The 15229-nt window shown below is 48.4% G+C and overlaps 1 protein-coding gene across 2 annotated transcripts in view; it reads left to right on the top strand.

Moving 5' to 3' along the window:
* Positions 1–15229, top strand: part of PKP1 (plakophilin 1 (ectodermal dysplasia/skin fragility syndrome)) — a 48902-nt gene that overhangs the window by 17384 nt on the left and 16289 nt on the right. For both annotated transcript variants that reach the window (XM_006834152.1, XM_006834151.1), the window contains exon 3: positions 12054–12448. In XM_006834152.1, coding sequence (XP_006834215.1) covers positions 12054–12448 — 395 coding nt within the window. The remainder of the gene's footprint in view (positions 1–12053; positions 12449–15229) is intronic.

Raw genomic sequence — 15229 nt, 5'->3', positions numbered from 1 at the left:
TCTATGCCTTGGTTTTCTCATTCATGGAACAAGGCAGGTGGACTGGGTCCCAGCCAAGGACTCACACAACACTTGCTTTTCAAGACTGTATGGCTTGAGGCCCCCATAGCCAAAGGCTGTGTGGTGGTCTCCCCAGGCCAGTGAGGAATCAGGAGCAGGTCAGCTCCTCTGACTGAGACCTCTGCTCCAAACCTGCAGAAAATGGTATCTGTACCTCATCCCTGCATCCATCAGAGCATCTCCAGGAACCAGAAAAACACCAGTTAAGTTTACCCTTGTCACAGTTGGTAGCATCTATTTCCCCTCATTTTACAGAGGGAGAAACAGTGGTGGTGGTGCTTATGTGCTGTGGAGTCGGTTCCAACTCATAGCTACCCTGTACAGGGTTTCCAAGGCTATAAATCTTTACGGGAGCAGAAAACCTCATGTTTCTCCCACGAAACAGCTGGTAGTTTCGAACTGCTGACAGTGAGATTAACAGCCCGATTTGTAACCACTATACTACGTAGCTTAGTCAGAACCTGGACTTAAAAACTCAGAACCAGCCCCCTTTCCTCTGCCCCATTTCTTAACTCTGAACTGGGTTCCTTTGGCAGTGACTGAAGGGTGCTTATCTTTTCTTGAAAAGCTCAGGTGCGGGAAAGATAGGGTGGATGTAGGCTTCTATTCCCAAGCAGTCAAAGAGCCGGCTCTGAGAGGGAGTGATTGATACATTTGCCAACTCAGTGTCCCTGCTGCCAGGCTGTGACTCACCCCTGCCCAGCCCTGGGAGATAGGAGGGTCCCACAGTGCCCCAGGCTCTCACTCAACAAGAAGAGGCAAGGATCCTACTTGCTGAGGGACAGAACATGCTTCCTGAAAGAGAATGGAGACAAGTGAGCCAAAGGAAGGGCAGCTTCCTGGACACACACACTTAGCTGAATCTGAGTTCTACTTCTTCCATTATGGTAAAATACTGAGGTGGATAATTTCCAATCATTTGACCATTGTTTCCCTATCTTCTGCCTCACACATATTCATAGTACAGCCCCTGGAAGTTTAGAGTAAAGATATGAAGATTATGGATAGTTATAAGCTCCTTTATTTTACTCCAGGGGGTAGGGGAGTGGGGAAGAAAATCAGTAGAGCTTTGTTTGGAGTCCTCTTTTTTGTGGGGAGGACAAAAATGAGTCTACTCAACCGACAAGAATTTGAAATCTGTACACTATAGTTGAAAACAACTAACAGATAAAACAACAAAGTATGTAATTAAATGCTCAATTTTGCAGCACAAGCTAAGTCAGCTTCTCCAGGCCTCAGTTTCCTCGTGTAAATGAAGGGTTGAGAGCAGATGATCTTTCAAGCCCTAGCCCAGGAGTCTTGGAGGTTTGGGGACAGGCCGTCAGCTTCTGGATTAGTAGACAAGTGGTAGCTTGCAAGTCTGCTTCAGCCCCACCGCATTCATCTTCAATCAGTGCTCATGTGGGAAGGACTCCAATCTTCAGTCCCAGTCATTTACTAATCCCTTGAATTAGTGTAGCATTTGAAATTTATACAAAATGCTTCTGTTGTCATTTCTCCACTTGATCCTACTGCAGTCTTGGTGAAGTAGGTCTGTAAGCCAGTTTTTAATTTTCAGAGAAATCAAGTTACAGAAAAAAATGCAGGGACTTGCCCTGAACCTCCAAGAGATTTTGGAAGAGCTGAACCTACCTCGTGGACTTGGAGACTGATGGAGACGAGAAGAGGGAGAATTAGGAGGAGCCCAGAAAAAAGAGAGTCAGGATAAACTCTCCTTGGGGCAAGCTAGTAGATGCTCCACAGACAGGAAGCAGGGCATGGAGAAGAAAGGCAATCCCAACAAAACTCTAGCTAGGTCTTCAAGCGCCTCTTCCCTACTTGGAGAGTTTTCTTTTTGTCATTGGCTTCAGGGAGACAACAAGCACAGCAGCACTGCCCAAGTGGGTGGGAAGAAACGTCCCCACCCTTTGCCAGGGAGAGGCTCAGCATGGTGCCCCAGGGCCCTGGCATGTCTCTACAGGGGCCTCCCTGCCCCAGGAGAGCAAGCTCAGCTGAAAAACAAAATCAAATCTGGCGGGAAAGTGGGAAAAGGGGACTCAAATGGGGAGGGAAGCAACTGTGAGTCTACAGTGGAGGTCCCTCCCTCCACTCAGTCTCTACACCATGTTACAAGGGTGTGGCCTCGTAGGGATGGAGGTGCTGGCCGGTGAGGATTGTTCTGCTGCATTCAGGTGGGCTGAAAAGGCAGCTGTGACTTGTGACAAGGGCTGAGTCAGACTGTCAACAGAAAGAAGAAACCTTCCCGGTCACTTTGTAGTTGGGGAAACTGAGGCTCAGAGAGGTGAGATGAGTTGTCCAAGGCTGCGTGGCTAGCCCTGGAGGCCCAGGACTGGAAGCCAGTTGTTGACTCCTTGGCCCTTGCTGCTCCTAATTCAACTGTTACATCACAATGGTCTTTGCCCCAAGCTTAGTCCTTTGTATTCAATCCTGTCATAGCAACTATTATTTGCTTTTTTTAATGGAATTACTTTTCAATTTCAGTGCATTTATTTTGAAAGGAAACTTTACATTACTCACTCAGAAAAAGAATAATAAGTTTTTTCTTGCCATAAATGATGGCTAACCATAATGTTATAGGCGTTCTGCTCCCGTAAAGATTTACAGCCTCAGAAACCCTGTACAGGGTTGCTATGAGTCGGAACCGACTCCACGGCACATAGCAACAACAACAACAACAACCATAATGTAAATAATTGTAACAACAAATAGGATGAGAACAAAACAACATTATTTTTTTAAAACAAAGCAACATTATCATTCTGGTTTGGTACGATTTGCCTGAAAAAGAGGTGGAGGGGTTTTTTGGTTAGAAAGGGCAGTTAGTCATTTAGAATCATACTGCCACCAAGTGAGACATTTTCCTGATCATCCAAATGGGGAAGGGAAGAGCTTTCTGTGTGCTTTCATGTGTCCTCACAGCTCTGTGTGCTGTGTGTTCTCCACCTGGGAGGATCTGGGCATGGGATAAGGAGACGCTAATGCACTCGGATTAGATAAGAGAGCTTTGTCACTGCTATTGACACAGTGGAAGACCCCTTTCTCTCACTAAGGTGACCAGTCATGTGCCTGACTGAATATGTTTTAAATGGAGCATTTCCAGATGACATATCTAACAGAGTCTACAGTTTTCTGTATTAATCAAGTACCAGTGGAGTGCCAAATTCTGTGAGATTGACTTTTGGAACCAGCCTGGAGAGGGTTTGTAGGAAACCTCCAACTTCTTCCAAATCTAACTCTGTCCTGAATCAGCTTTCAGGAGACTCCACAGTGCTGGGAACCAATTTGTTGTTCTTAAATGATTGTTGATTTCGACCCATAGCAACCCTATATAGGGTTTCCAGGGAGCAGCTGGTGAGCTTGAACCGCTAACCTTGCAGTTCAAAGGACTTTGCAGTCCAGCACATTAACCCACAGTACCACACCAGGACTTTGGGGACCAATTGGAGAGGGAGCATTCTAGGAGAAAACGTGGAGAGAGGTCAGGCCACCCCATCCCTCTCTTTGCCTCCTTCCTAGCCTACCAGAAACATTTACACTAGAGACTTGCAGGAGAGTTACCCAGGATAAACCTGAATAAACTCAGCAAGACTTAATTAATCCCAGGAGACTTCAGGACCACTGTCCTCAGTTCCCAGTCTCAACATGACTCCCTGTGTTCTCAGGTCTGCTTGTCTGAGCTCAGCAGTGCATTTGGAGCAAATTGTGGTTGTTAAGTGCTGTCCAGTTGGTTCCAACTCATAACAACCCTGTATAGGGTTTCCAAAGAGCGACTGGTAGGCTCAAACCACCAACCTTCATGTTAGCAGTCCAGTGCTTATCCTGAAGTGCCACACTAGGACTACTTGTGGTTGGAGAGAGACAAAAAAAGTCGCTCTTCTGTGCCTTTTTTTCCCCGTAGTCCTAGCCTGGGTGGGCCAGTTGTCATGACCACAGAAGGTCTTTCAGCCCAGTAAAGTTGGGTCATGTAGTTGAACAGCTACACTCTTCTTAAGTGTCTCCAGGGGAGAACTTGCTGGGACTCCTGTAATCAGCCATAAGAGGGGGGCAGGCAATACCTGTATCTGGAATCCCTAGGGAGGAGGGTCTTCTAAGACTCAGAGGTATCAGTGGACTTCTGGAGCATCCCAAGGCTCTCTGCAGAGTGCTTCTTAGCAACAAAGGTTCTTTGTTATTGGGACTTCCTGCACATTAGCAGATTCTGGGGGAGACTGGCTAGACGTTCAGACTAGCAGAGGTAGAAGTCCTGGTTCAGGCTCTGACACACTGTAGCTATGTGGCCTTGGCCAGGTCTTGAGTTCTCTGAGCTTAATGTGCTCATAGAGAGGATGAGGATGAAGGGCTGTAAGGTCTTGTGAGGCTCCTGAAGATGGTAATTGGGGAAGCTCTTTAAAAAATCACAATGCACCATACCTTTTAAGGGGATCTTAGGACATGCTCAAGAGACTTCCACAGACCTTCCCTACTGGATCCACCTGGGCTGAGGGATGTGCATTCCATGTAGGTAGGTGGGAGGTACATATGGAAGTGTGTATGTGCATACACGTGCACACACATGTGTCTTCCGAATGGGACATCTAATACCCAAGTGCTGGAGGGCCCAGGTGACCATACCTCCCTTCCCGTGAAATTCTTAATGAATCAGCAGGAATAGTTTAGTTCAACTGTTGGTATCTCCAAGGAGCTCTTTTTTGGGCCAGGTAAGCATATGTCCCTTGGGATTGTTCCATCTCAAAGCCTTTGGCCTTCCTCTTGGGTAGAGCCAACATTAAGTGCTCAACTATTAGCCAGAAGGTTGGTAATTCCAACCCACCCTGAGGAACCCTTGAAAGTAAAGCCTGGTTGTCTGCTTCTGAATGGCCACAGCCTTGAAAAACCTATGGAGCAGTTCTACTTTGCACACCTGTGGTCACCATGAGCTGAAGGCAACTAACAGCGGCAGCTCCCGAGGGCACAGGAACAAATCAGGGGGCCAGGAGCCTCCACCTCAGATAGCCCATCACAGAGTGGGGGGCACTTGGCACAGTGAGCTCTGCCTACCTTTCAAGTATGGTTTTCCAGGACCTGACTCATCACCCCAAATTCCAGGAATTACTGCACACTAGGTACCTGATGTGCACCCCTTGCATTTCTCCCAGAATGAACTGTCAAAGTCATCAGTGGGGCATTTAGGCCCATCCCTGATTTGAAAGTCATAAACTTTGACCACAGAACATGGGGCTTCTAGAGGGCTGATGGATGAGGCCATTAGACTTACCTAAGCCCACAAAAGAGAGATAGGCTGAGGTTCAGAGTTCACCACTTAGACCTGTGGCATCACATCAGAGTTGCAACTAGTTGACAAGGGTCTCCTTTCCAAAATGAAGCAGGAATGTCTGCATATTAAAACTCGGTCCTTGTTTCACAAAGCTATCTGGAGGCATCAGGAACTAAGGCAAACCTGCTTCTTAGTAGAAGAGGAAAAGAGGTAAAAAGAAGATTTTCAGGCGATCTGCTTTCTTCCGCACTTTAGCAATTAAGAAAGAAGCAGGAGATGGAGTGGAGGGCTGGAGCTAACACAGTCATTTTTTCAGCCATCAAATGTTACTGAGTGCTAGCTGTAAGTCAGGTGCCAGGGTGGACGGACAGACAGTGCATTATTGTACCTCCCATGGCCACTGGCAACACCTGGAGCAATGGTGAGCCTGACCGCCCAGCCACCCAGAGAGTCAGACTTGGAGCCTGGATTGTAGGAGGACAAGGTGCCCCTTTCATCCCAGACTTACGGTGACATCCCTGGAAAGACCAGCACGGCTGTCTGGCTACTTTAAAACATTTTGTTCTGAATTACCCACATTTATGTCTTGATACTGACTTAAGTCATTCACCAGTTCCACCCTTCAAGGGTTATAAGGGACACTGACCACTATTAGTCAGCTATTTCAGGATGGGTATCCAAACTTTCATCCATTTGCATCTTAAAAATACTGGTGATAAAATGTACCAACGCCTGGCACCCAGCTCTTTCCGATCTCATGTTTGTCTTCTCAGTAGAGTAGCTAGACATCTTGTCATCCACCAGCCATGGTCATTCATTTCCCAAAGGTCTGTTAAGTGACTTCCAGGGTGGGGCCCTCTCCCAGGTAGGCACTGCTGGTCTTTGGGTGCTGGTGATGGAATATGGGTGCTGCTCCTCCCTGCCCTGGGGGACTCTATAGTCAAACACACCCATCATAGCCTCCTCCAAGGCCAAACTCGGTTACTATTCCAGTACTTGTGAGTGACCATGCTCCTCTGTCCAAAGCACTTTGGGACCCTCTGTTTCTAGTCAGAGAGGGAGGATGCCCAGGAGGAGGCAGGGGTCAGCACCCTCTCCCTGTTAGAGTCCCATGTTTGGTGACTCAGATCCAGTGGCTCCCACAATGACTCAGACTTCCGAGTAAGCAGCCACCCTTTATTTCTCTGGGAGAATTCTCAACACCCTGGAACTCTCTATGCTGCCTCTGGGCAGTCCTGGACAAGAGATGATTTCTTGTCTCCAGACCCCCTGGAAAAGTCTGAGCAAAGCTGCTTATCCCTTGTGTGCATCATTATAGAGCATGCAGAGGTGCAGCTTGCCCAAGAGTGACTAGTGAGCCCTGCCCAGGTCCTCCGTTAGAGGAAAGATTGTTACTGCCTTCCCGCTGCACACAGGGGCCCTCAAATGGGCACTGAGTGGGGACTAGGAATTAAGGACATGGCAGATAGAACCTGTCCTTGAGAAGCTATCCATCAAGGTCCTTTCTCAAGAGCGTCCTCTTCAGGTCTGACAACACACAGAAACTGTGTGAAAAAGGCACATGCTCTCATGAGAAGGGAGATCTATGTTGTTGGAAATGGCTCTGATGGGCACTTTGCTGGGTGTATGATGGGACAGAGGAGAGCAGGGTGTGTCCTGCAGGAGAACCAGTTTGACAGGCTCCACCTTGCTGGCAGAAGCTTGGTTTCAAAATGGGCTAATAGCTGGGGACACAGACACTCTTTTCATCTTGGCCTGCCCAGTGCATACCCAGCTCCCAGGGAGTCAAGCAGCTTCTGTCTGGGCGTCCAGAGCTGGAATAGAATGTTCCAGGCTTGGCCTACTGTCACTCAGGAAACATACGTAACTATCACAGGTTAAACCTATTTTGTGCCACTCTTGTAGACTGACTCACCCTGTCTGGAACCTTGTGCCTTCCCTACAGCTCACTTAGTTCCTAGTGGCTCCCCTGTGATCATTCAGGCTGAGGGGACCTCAGTGCCCATCAGCTGCCTGGATTTTAGAGCAAGTCACAGCACCACTTTTATTGAGTGTTTGCAGGGAGTCAAGCCCTATTCTAAACATAGTAAAGACCCTCTTTGCCCCAGAGAGCTTGGAAAATGACAGCCCCTTACATTAGCATCTGGGGGACAAACAATACTATAGGCAGCTGGGTGGGAGAGTGAATAATTCCAATGCTGAGCACCTTTGGTATCTGGAGGAAGGACTTTGGGTTGGATTGGAGCTGTCTTTGTGGAAATGACAGATTTGAGAAGAGATGGATGGAAGATTAACAAGAGGCTGGCCGACAAAGCTGCTCAGGGTGGGGAAGAGACTGAGTAGAAGCAAGGGTGATGTCATGTGTAGGGAGTGGGGAAGGAGTTTGAAGGGGTGTGCTGTGAAAGGGAAGAGGTGACAGGATAGGCAGGTGCGGCCAGCCCTATGAGTTGGCCTATACTACAGTAACTGAGAGATACTGTAGGATCCCAAGCAAAGCATGGCTAATGAGAGCTTTGTCTGAGGAAGGTCACCATGATGGCATCCAAGGGCAGGGGCCAGAGCCTCAAGGTTGGGTGGGAAGCCAGTGGGGGGGCAGGGGGATGGGGGTGGGATTCACCAGAGCTGCCCAGTGATGAACTGATGGGAGCCGAGGCCAACATCTGAGCAGTGAAATTGGGTAGGGGATATCGGGAGAGAGTCTCACATGGAGTTTCTCCTTGGATAGTTTGTTACTGTCCTGTCCCATGAGCTTAGGTAACCAGGAGACCTTCCATTGTTGAGGGAACCTCTTCAGACTGAAAGGGATTTGCAAGGATTTAGAAGCAGACTGTATTCATTTTTTTTTGAGGTTTGGATATTAGACTTGTATTACTTTCCTCTGATGTTGCCATCTTTAAAGACTCAGTTTTCTTGTCTATAAAATGAGGAGATTGGCCTCTGAGAGCTCCTGATCTGATAGAGGATCAGGAAGAGAGAATTCTGTTGAGGGATGCCACGCTTCTCTAGGAAGGAAGATAGAAGGAAGCTAGGTGAGTTACAAGACCTAAGGCATGTGCAGAAAGCTAAGGGGAACCTCCTGGCTAAAAGCAGCCCTTCCTGGCCCAATCTGAAGTGTGGTTCTAAGAGCTGACCTCCAAGGAGTCCCACTGGTCACTCAAGTAAAGAGGCATGTCTCTCTGGATTTCTCCAAGCCTTCCACCTAGCTGTCCAGCTCAGCCTTCTTAATACTGGAAGGGTCAGCTCTGCTCCTGGGAAGTTGAGTCTCCAGCCTCTGGAATGTTATGATCCATGGATCATCCCACTTGAGACTGGAGTTTCCCAAGGACATATGAGATAACCAGACAAGGTGTGTGTGTGTGTGTGTTACTGTCCTTTGTATGCAAAGATGAGGACTCTGCCAGCTGTGATCCCTAGATCACTATCAGAGTGTGGGAGTATGACTGGGAGACCCAGCAAGGGCATCCGAGCTCTCCGCCTGTTGCCAGCACATGTGTTCCTGTGAACACTGCCCTTGAATTCCTTTCTGACTGCAGCTGCTCCATCAGGACCTGGTAGGGAGTATTTGGAAATGTGGGGGGGTGTTTCTGCTAGTCATAATGATGGAAAGGAGTTATTAGCATCTAGAGCCTGCAGGCCAGGGGCACTAAACATCCTGCCATGCTTGGGACATCCTGCACAATGAAGTATTGTCCTGCCCCAAATGCTAAGGGCACCCACATAAACAAGCCCCGGTCATAAATAAAGACACCGCATCATTCAGTCATAAAGCTTGCCTCTCAATGCCCATCTGGACAGATCATTCCTGCATGTTTATGAAACATATTTAAACCTGTTGTGTGGCTGTGAGGTGAGACTAGGATAGGGCTCTAAAGACTAGCTTGTATCCCTTTCCTAGGCTTCCCTGGCTTCTTGAGTGGATCCTTCTGTGTGTCACCCTAGTAGTTCTTTGAGATATGACTTGGGTGATATACAGCCCTTCAGCCAGCTTCCTGTCTCCCATCTGAGTGTCAGGAAAATGCTAGGTTTTCGTGAACAAACACTTAGGTCATGCACTGTCCTACGTTCTTTACAAACATTAACTCTGAATTCCCACAGCAACTGTAAACATGGGGGCACTATTACCACCTCTGCTTTACAAATAAAAGGAACTGAGGTACAGAATGGTTAAGTAACTTGCCCAAGGCCACCTATTTGGCAATTGATGTGGCCAGGACTTGACCCAAGTTGTCTGGTTCCAAAGTCCAAGTTCTTAATCCATGATGGGACTGCCACTGCACCGTCATGGAAGAAAGGGGGGCAGAGGGCTTTAACTAAGTCACATGAGATCTGGGCAGGGAGAGCTAGCAGCTCAGCCTGCCTCATCTGAGCCTTGGAGGGTCTCAGGAGAAGATGGGCCTGGCCGAGAAGAAGCATTTATCCTGCTTATCTGAGACTCAGCAAAGAGTCGTAGTGAGGGAAGAGTCATCCAAGGCGGTCTTCAGCCTCCATGTTCAGACTCCACAGCCCATGACACAGGAGTTAGTGATGTCACTGGGATGTGGCTGATGGGGGTGGGCTGGGAGATGCAGTCCCACGGGGCTGGCAACCCACCCTGGCTGAGACTTGGCAGGGATGCCACCACTCCTTTTCTGAGAACAGAGAGCAAAGCCCAAAGCTTCACTCAGGCTTAATCAGCATGTTTGTGTTGCTCTGGGCTTGGGCCAGGACCAGCGTTTGAGTTTTTCATCAGGTGTCAGAGATGACGCCCAGGAGTGTCATTTACTGAGAACAAGGGCACACCTTGTGTGTACCATTTAAGGTTAGCCACTGTTCCAGAGTGCTTGACTTGCCCTCTGTGATGTCACCCACTCCTTCCTCCCCCTGGGAAGGGAGCAGAGGTGAGGAGGGCGTGCCACTCTGCTAGTATTGGAGGTTAACTGCATAGTTGGCATGTATTCAACAAGGTGTGCATTCCATGTCCAAATGCTCAGAAAACTGCCCACCTCCTTTTCCCTCTGCCTCGTTATTGTCTACTTATGCCTCCTCTGACATCCACACACCAGTTCCCTTTGGGGCAGGTTGGTTTGACCCAGTTTGGTGGAGACAATTGTGCCTGCACAGCTGGGTGTGTGGGTGAAGGTGACAGGTGTGACATTGCCAAGGTTAACAGTTAGTGGCTTCTGAGTTTTGGATGCTATTTCTGACTGGTAGAGTAGCACTCAGCCTTCCTGGGAACTTGATTCATGGGAGGTTTCTTGCCGTCTAAGACACTCCTTGCAGGGATGATAGGGGACTTGGCCAAGGGCTGACCCATCCCCAGCCTGATGTGGAGGGGAATTACCCAGTTGCCTCACCACCTCCCCCTACACACACACAAAAAAAAAAAAAAAAAACCTCACTCACTCATTCACTCATGGGGTGGGGCAGGCAGGCTCTAGGCTGCTGGAATTGGCCCTGGCTCATCCCGGGAAAGGTGAGCCCCAAGTCAGCACCTGTGTGGAGACATTCATCAGGCTCGATGTTGATCCTCTAGTTTTGAACAAGTCAGAGCAGGCCAGGTCCACCAGCCTGGAGCCCCTGGGAAAGTCCTCGTATACCGTTCCTTTCCGGGGCTAATTCCCACTGCATCTCAAGCTTTATAGGCACTTCCTTTCCAGGGAGCCTGCCTCCCAGCTGGACTCACACGGGGGTCCTCTAACCAGTGCCCAACCTCCTGCTGCAAACTCAACAATAAAGTCCATGGAGGCCCTTACTGGGCCTGACTCTGCAGACCCCCAGCTGTCCCTGCATGTCCAGGTGTGCCCAAGCAAAGTTCTTGTATCAGAGGGCCAGGGATCAGGGTTCTTTTGCCTCTTTGGCCTTTCAAGATTTCTCCCACAGGTCCTGTTACCATTTGCTTCTTACCCTGGCAGAGAGGAGATAAGATGAGGGATTCAGCAGAGAAGTAACAGTGGAAAGGGGTTCCTAGGTATTACAAACAATTAACATGCTTGGCTGCTCACTAAAACTTTGGAAATTTGAATTCATACAGAGGCACCTTGGAAGAAAGTCTTGTTGACCTCCTTCCAAACATCAGCCATTAAAAACTGTGAAGCACAATTCTAGTCTAATGCATATGGAATCACTAAGAGTCACTGGCAACTGGTTTGAACAGTGGCCAGTATTCTTTAGGCAGACTAGGGAAGTTCCCGTGTACTGAGTGAATTTGAAGAGCCCAGCAAGACTCACTGTGTTGGAAGCTGCTGGTGTCTGGAAAGCGCATGGACAAGGGTTGGAAGACATGGATTCAAGTCCTGTTTCGCTCTCCCCTCTTCGAGAGCGAAAGCCCCTCTTCTCTCTGGACTATGGACTCTCTTCTTCAGTTGTTCTAGTTTAGGGCCAGATCAGTGACTCTCAAGCTTTTCTGACTGCAGCCTACAGCAAGAAATGCATGTGTATTTTTCCAGTCACAAAATAACACTTGTTATTACCACCTGCATTGCATTCTGATATTTTATTTTCTAGAAGATTGTATTCTATTCTAACTTTTTTTAATGATAGTTACAATGTATTACATTGGTTTCATCATCCGTAATGGAGCACAACCTGAAGTTTGAAAAAAAGTGTGTCAAATGATAGCTAAGGTTTCTTCCACTCCAAACATTCTGGGATTCAGGATTACCAACTGGGCGTCAGGGGTGGCCTATCTCCTTGGGTCAGCTAGGTTCCAGGATCCCTGGTCAGGAATCTTGACTGAGCCTTTCTCCCTTTCCTTGCCCAGATCTACAATGGGACCCTCAAGCGGGAGCCTGACAACAGACGCTTCAGCTCCTACAGCCAGATGGAGAGCTGGGGCCGGCACTATCCCCGGGGCAGCTGTGCCACCACTGGTGCTGGCAGTGACATCTGCTTCATGCAGAAAATCAAGGCGAGCCGCAGTGAGCCCGACCTCTATTGTGACCCACGGGGCACCCTGCGCAAAGGCACACTGGGCAGCAAGGGCCAGAAGACTACCCAGAACCGCTACAGCTTCTACAGCACCTGCAGTGGCCAGAAGGCGGCCAAGAAATGTCCTGTGCGCCCACCTTCCTGCACTTCCAAGCAAGACCCAATGTACATCCCGCCCATCTCCTGCAACAAGGACCTGTCCTTTGGCCACTCCAGGGCCAGCTCCAAGTGAGTGCTACTAGGCTGGGGCGGAAGCCCAAGGTGGGGTCAAGTGGGAGGTGAGCCTTACAACTCCATACAGAGTTCCCAGGATGTGATGGGAGAGATGCAGCCTCTGTCCTGGGCAGGAGGTTAATGATTCCTGTCCTTGGAGAATCTGTAGCTGATGGATCCCTAGCCTCAGAAGGCTGTTAGTGTGAAGGGGAAGACAGAACCTAGACACTGAGACGACTATTTTGAGTATGCAATTTCTAAAGGGTCACAGATGATAAGTAGAATGATGCTAATTCGAGAACGTTATCTTGTAGTTAAGGGTCATTGAGTCAGTTCTTACTAATAGTGACCCTGTATAGGAGGAGCTGCTGATGGGTTTGAACCACCTACCTTGAGGTCAGCAGTCCAGTCCTTTCTGAACTGTCAGCATCAACATTATCTGAGAACTAACTAGAAATGCTGATTCTTGAGTCCCATCCAGACCAATTGACTCAGAAACACTGGGAGAGGGGCCCACAATCATTTTTACAAGTTAGAGTTGGAAAGCCTTTGATCTTGGGCATCCGTGGTCTGATAGCACTTTGTAGAAGATGGGAGAGGGGGCCATGCTCCCAGTTTTGGAATGAGCACATCCAAAAGAGATACAGGAGAAATAAACATGCAAACTGAGAGACATGATCTAGCATTAAAGGGGCAGAGCTCAAATCCTACAAATGTCAAAGGGCATTGCTCAGTGGGAAAGAGACCAAACAGTGTTCTCTGTAAAGAGCCATGGACACAAGGTTGCTTGGAGCCAGGGTACCATGAGGGACAGCAAACCCGCCCTCAGGACTCAAGAGAGCCTTATGGAACCCACTGCTGTGGAGTCAATTGTGACTTATAGTGACCCCCTAGGGCTGAGTAGAACTGCCTCATAGGGTTTCCTAGGCTGTATTCCACAGATGCAGATTGCCACACCTTTTCTTCTCAGAACACCTGGTGGATTGGAACCACTGAACTTTTGGTTACCAGCAAAATGCTTAGCCACTATACCACCAGAAACCCATAGACTTTGAAATGTCCTTTATTGCCACCCAATGATCATTTCTGTTTATTAATTTGGTAATCATTTACTGAGCATCTACTGTGTGTTAGAGTCTATGATAAATGTTGGGGAGACTGTCACTAACTCGACAGACCAGAGCTGCCCTGGAACTACAGAAACTGCCTGACCACTCTTCATTGTACATCAGGAGCTTTGCAGTCATTTTCTCTAGCCTCCCAGCCCCTTGGAAACAGGTGCTGGCATTCCTGAGAAGGAATCTGAGACACAGAGGTGTTTAGTAGCTTGTCTGAACCCACACAGTTGACACCACATTCTCTGCTTTACCCTACTTTTTCTGAAAACAAGCAGAACCCCATTATAAAGCTAGGCCTCTCCTATCTACTTGAGGCCAAAGGATCTATTAGGATGATTTGGAAAAAGACTAAGAAACTTCGCCTCCCTAGAGGCAGATCAGGGCAGCACCTGGCCCTTGTTCAAGGCCCCTCACAAGAGGCTGTAGGTATAGGTAAGTTCTCCCATGGAGGGGATGGGTAACACACCATTTGGGGATGTCCCATAACTGACGGATGCAGGCTGATATTCTCTCAATGTGGGGCAGGGATGCTACAAACCCAAGACTAGAAAGCTGTGCCCTTGAGTGATTTTTCTAGCAGTGTGGTTAGGTTGCCAAAGCTAAAACTCATGAATATTTATTGAGTATCTACTATGGCATATGGCACATGTGGCATAATGCATGCGCTGGGGCTGCAAGGTCGGTTTGAATCACAAGGTCAGCGGTTCAAACTCACCATGCACTCCTCGGAAACTCTATACAGGGTCACTATGGGTAGGAACTGGCTCAATGCCACTTAACAACAACAAAACAATCTACTATATCAAGACATTAGGCTAGTGTAGATGAGAGGGCTCTCTCTATCTATCAGGGGGACTCTGAACAAAGTAGTAGGGCTGGGTGCCAAAGAAGGGTCTGCCTCCTGCCCTCAGAAAAGTCTGAGTCTCTATTGGAAACCAAGACACAGACCCGAAAAGGCATTCTGGGAATAAGCACGGGACTGGGGAGCAGAGATGCTCCTAGAAGAGAGGCTTCATATCTCAGGGAGGCTTCATAGAGGACATGGGAAACTAGCATAAGTAGGGTTGCAAGGATAGGGAAGACAAGGGACTAACTACATTCTAGACACAGACTTGCCTGGGACCTGATCAAGATACAGGGAAAAGCACCATCTTGCTGGGGTGGACCCTAGTTGAGGGGCTAGGGAGTTTGTGAGGGTACACAGGTTTAAGTCAGCTTGAAGCACACAAAATTCCTGGGTCTGTGGTTCAAAAAATGTTAACAATCAGCTATTTCCTATGGTTCAAATTTACTTGTCCTTAAATATTAATCTAAGCAGTTTTAGAACTGAAGCCTGCATTATAGGAAAGTCACTGGTGGTTTTGGGGCTAGGGAACAACACAAAGTGAGTGAGCAAGGTTCTAAGACTGCTAGTCTGGTAAAAGGGTGTAAAATGTTTGGTGGCGGAGCTTGGAGAAGAGAGTCAGCTGGGAGTGCCCCCACAAGACTGATCATGGTCAGCAGGAAGGTGGTGGCTCTGAGAACGGGGAGAAAGAAATGGATGTGAGAATTTTTGTGTAAGACGAGTCAAACTTGAGGAGGGTGGGTGAGTGGGTGGAAGGATGGATGAATGGATGGATAGGTAAGTGGGGGCAGGATGGTGAGTAGGTGGTAGATGGATGGATGGATGGATGGATGG

Source organism: Chrysochloris asiatica, unplaced genomic scaffold (assembly GCF_000296735.1).
Source record: "Chrysochloris asiatica unplaced genomic scaffold, ChrAsi1.0 scaffold00009, whole genome shotgun sequence".
NCBI lineage: Eukaryota > Metazoa > Chordata > Mammalia > Afrosoricida > Chrysochloridae > Chrysochloris > Chrysochloris asiatica.
This window is presented reverse-complemented; position numbering and strand designations above follow the sequence as displayed.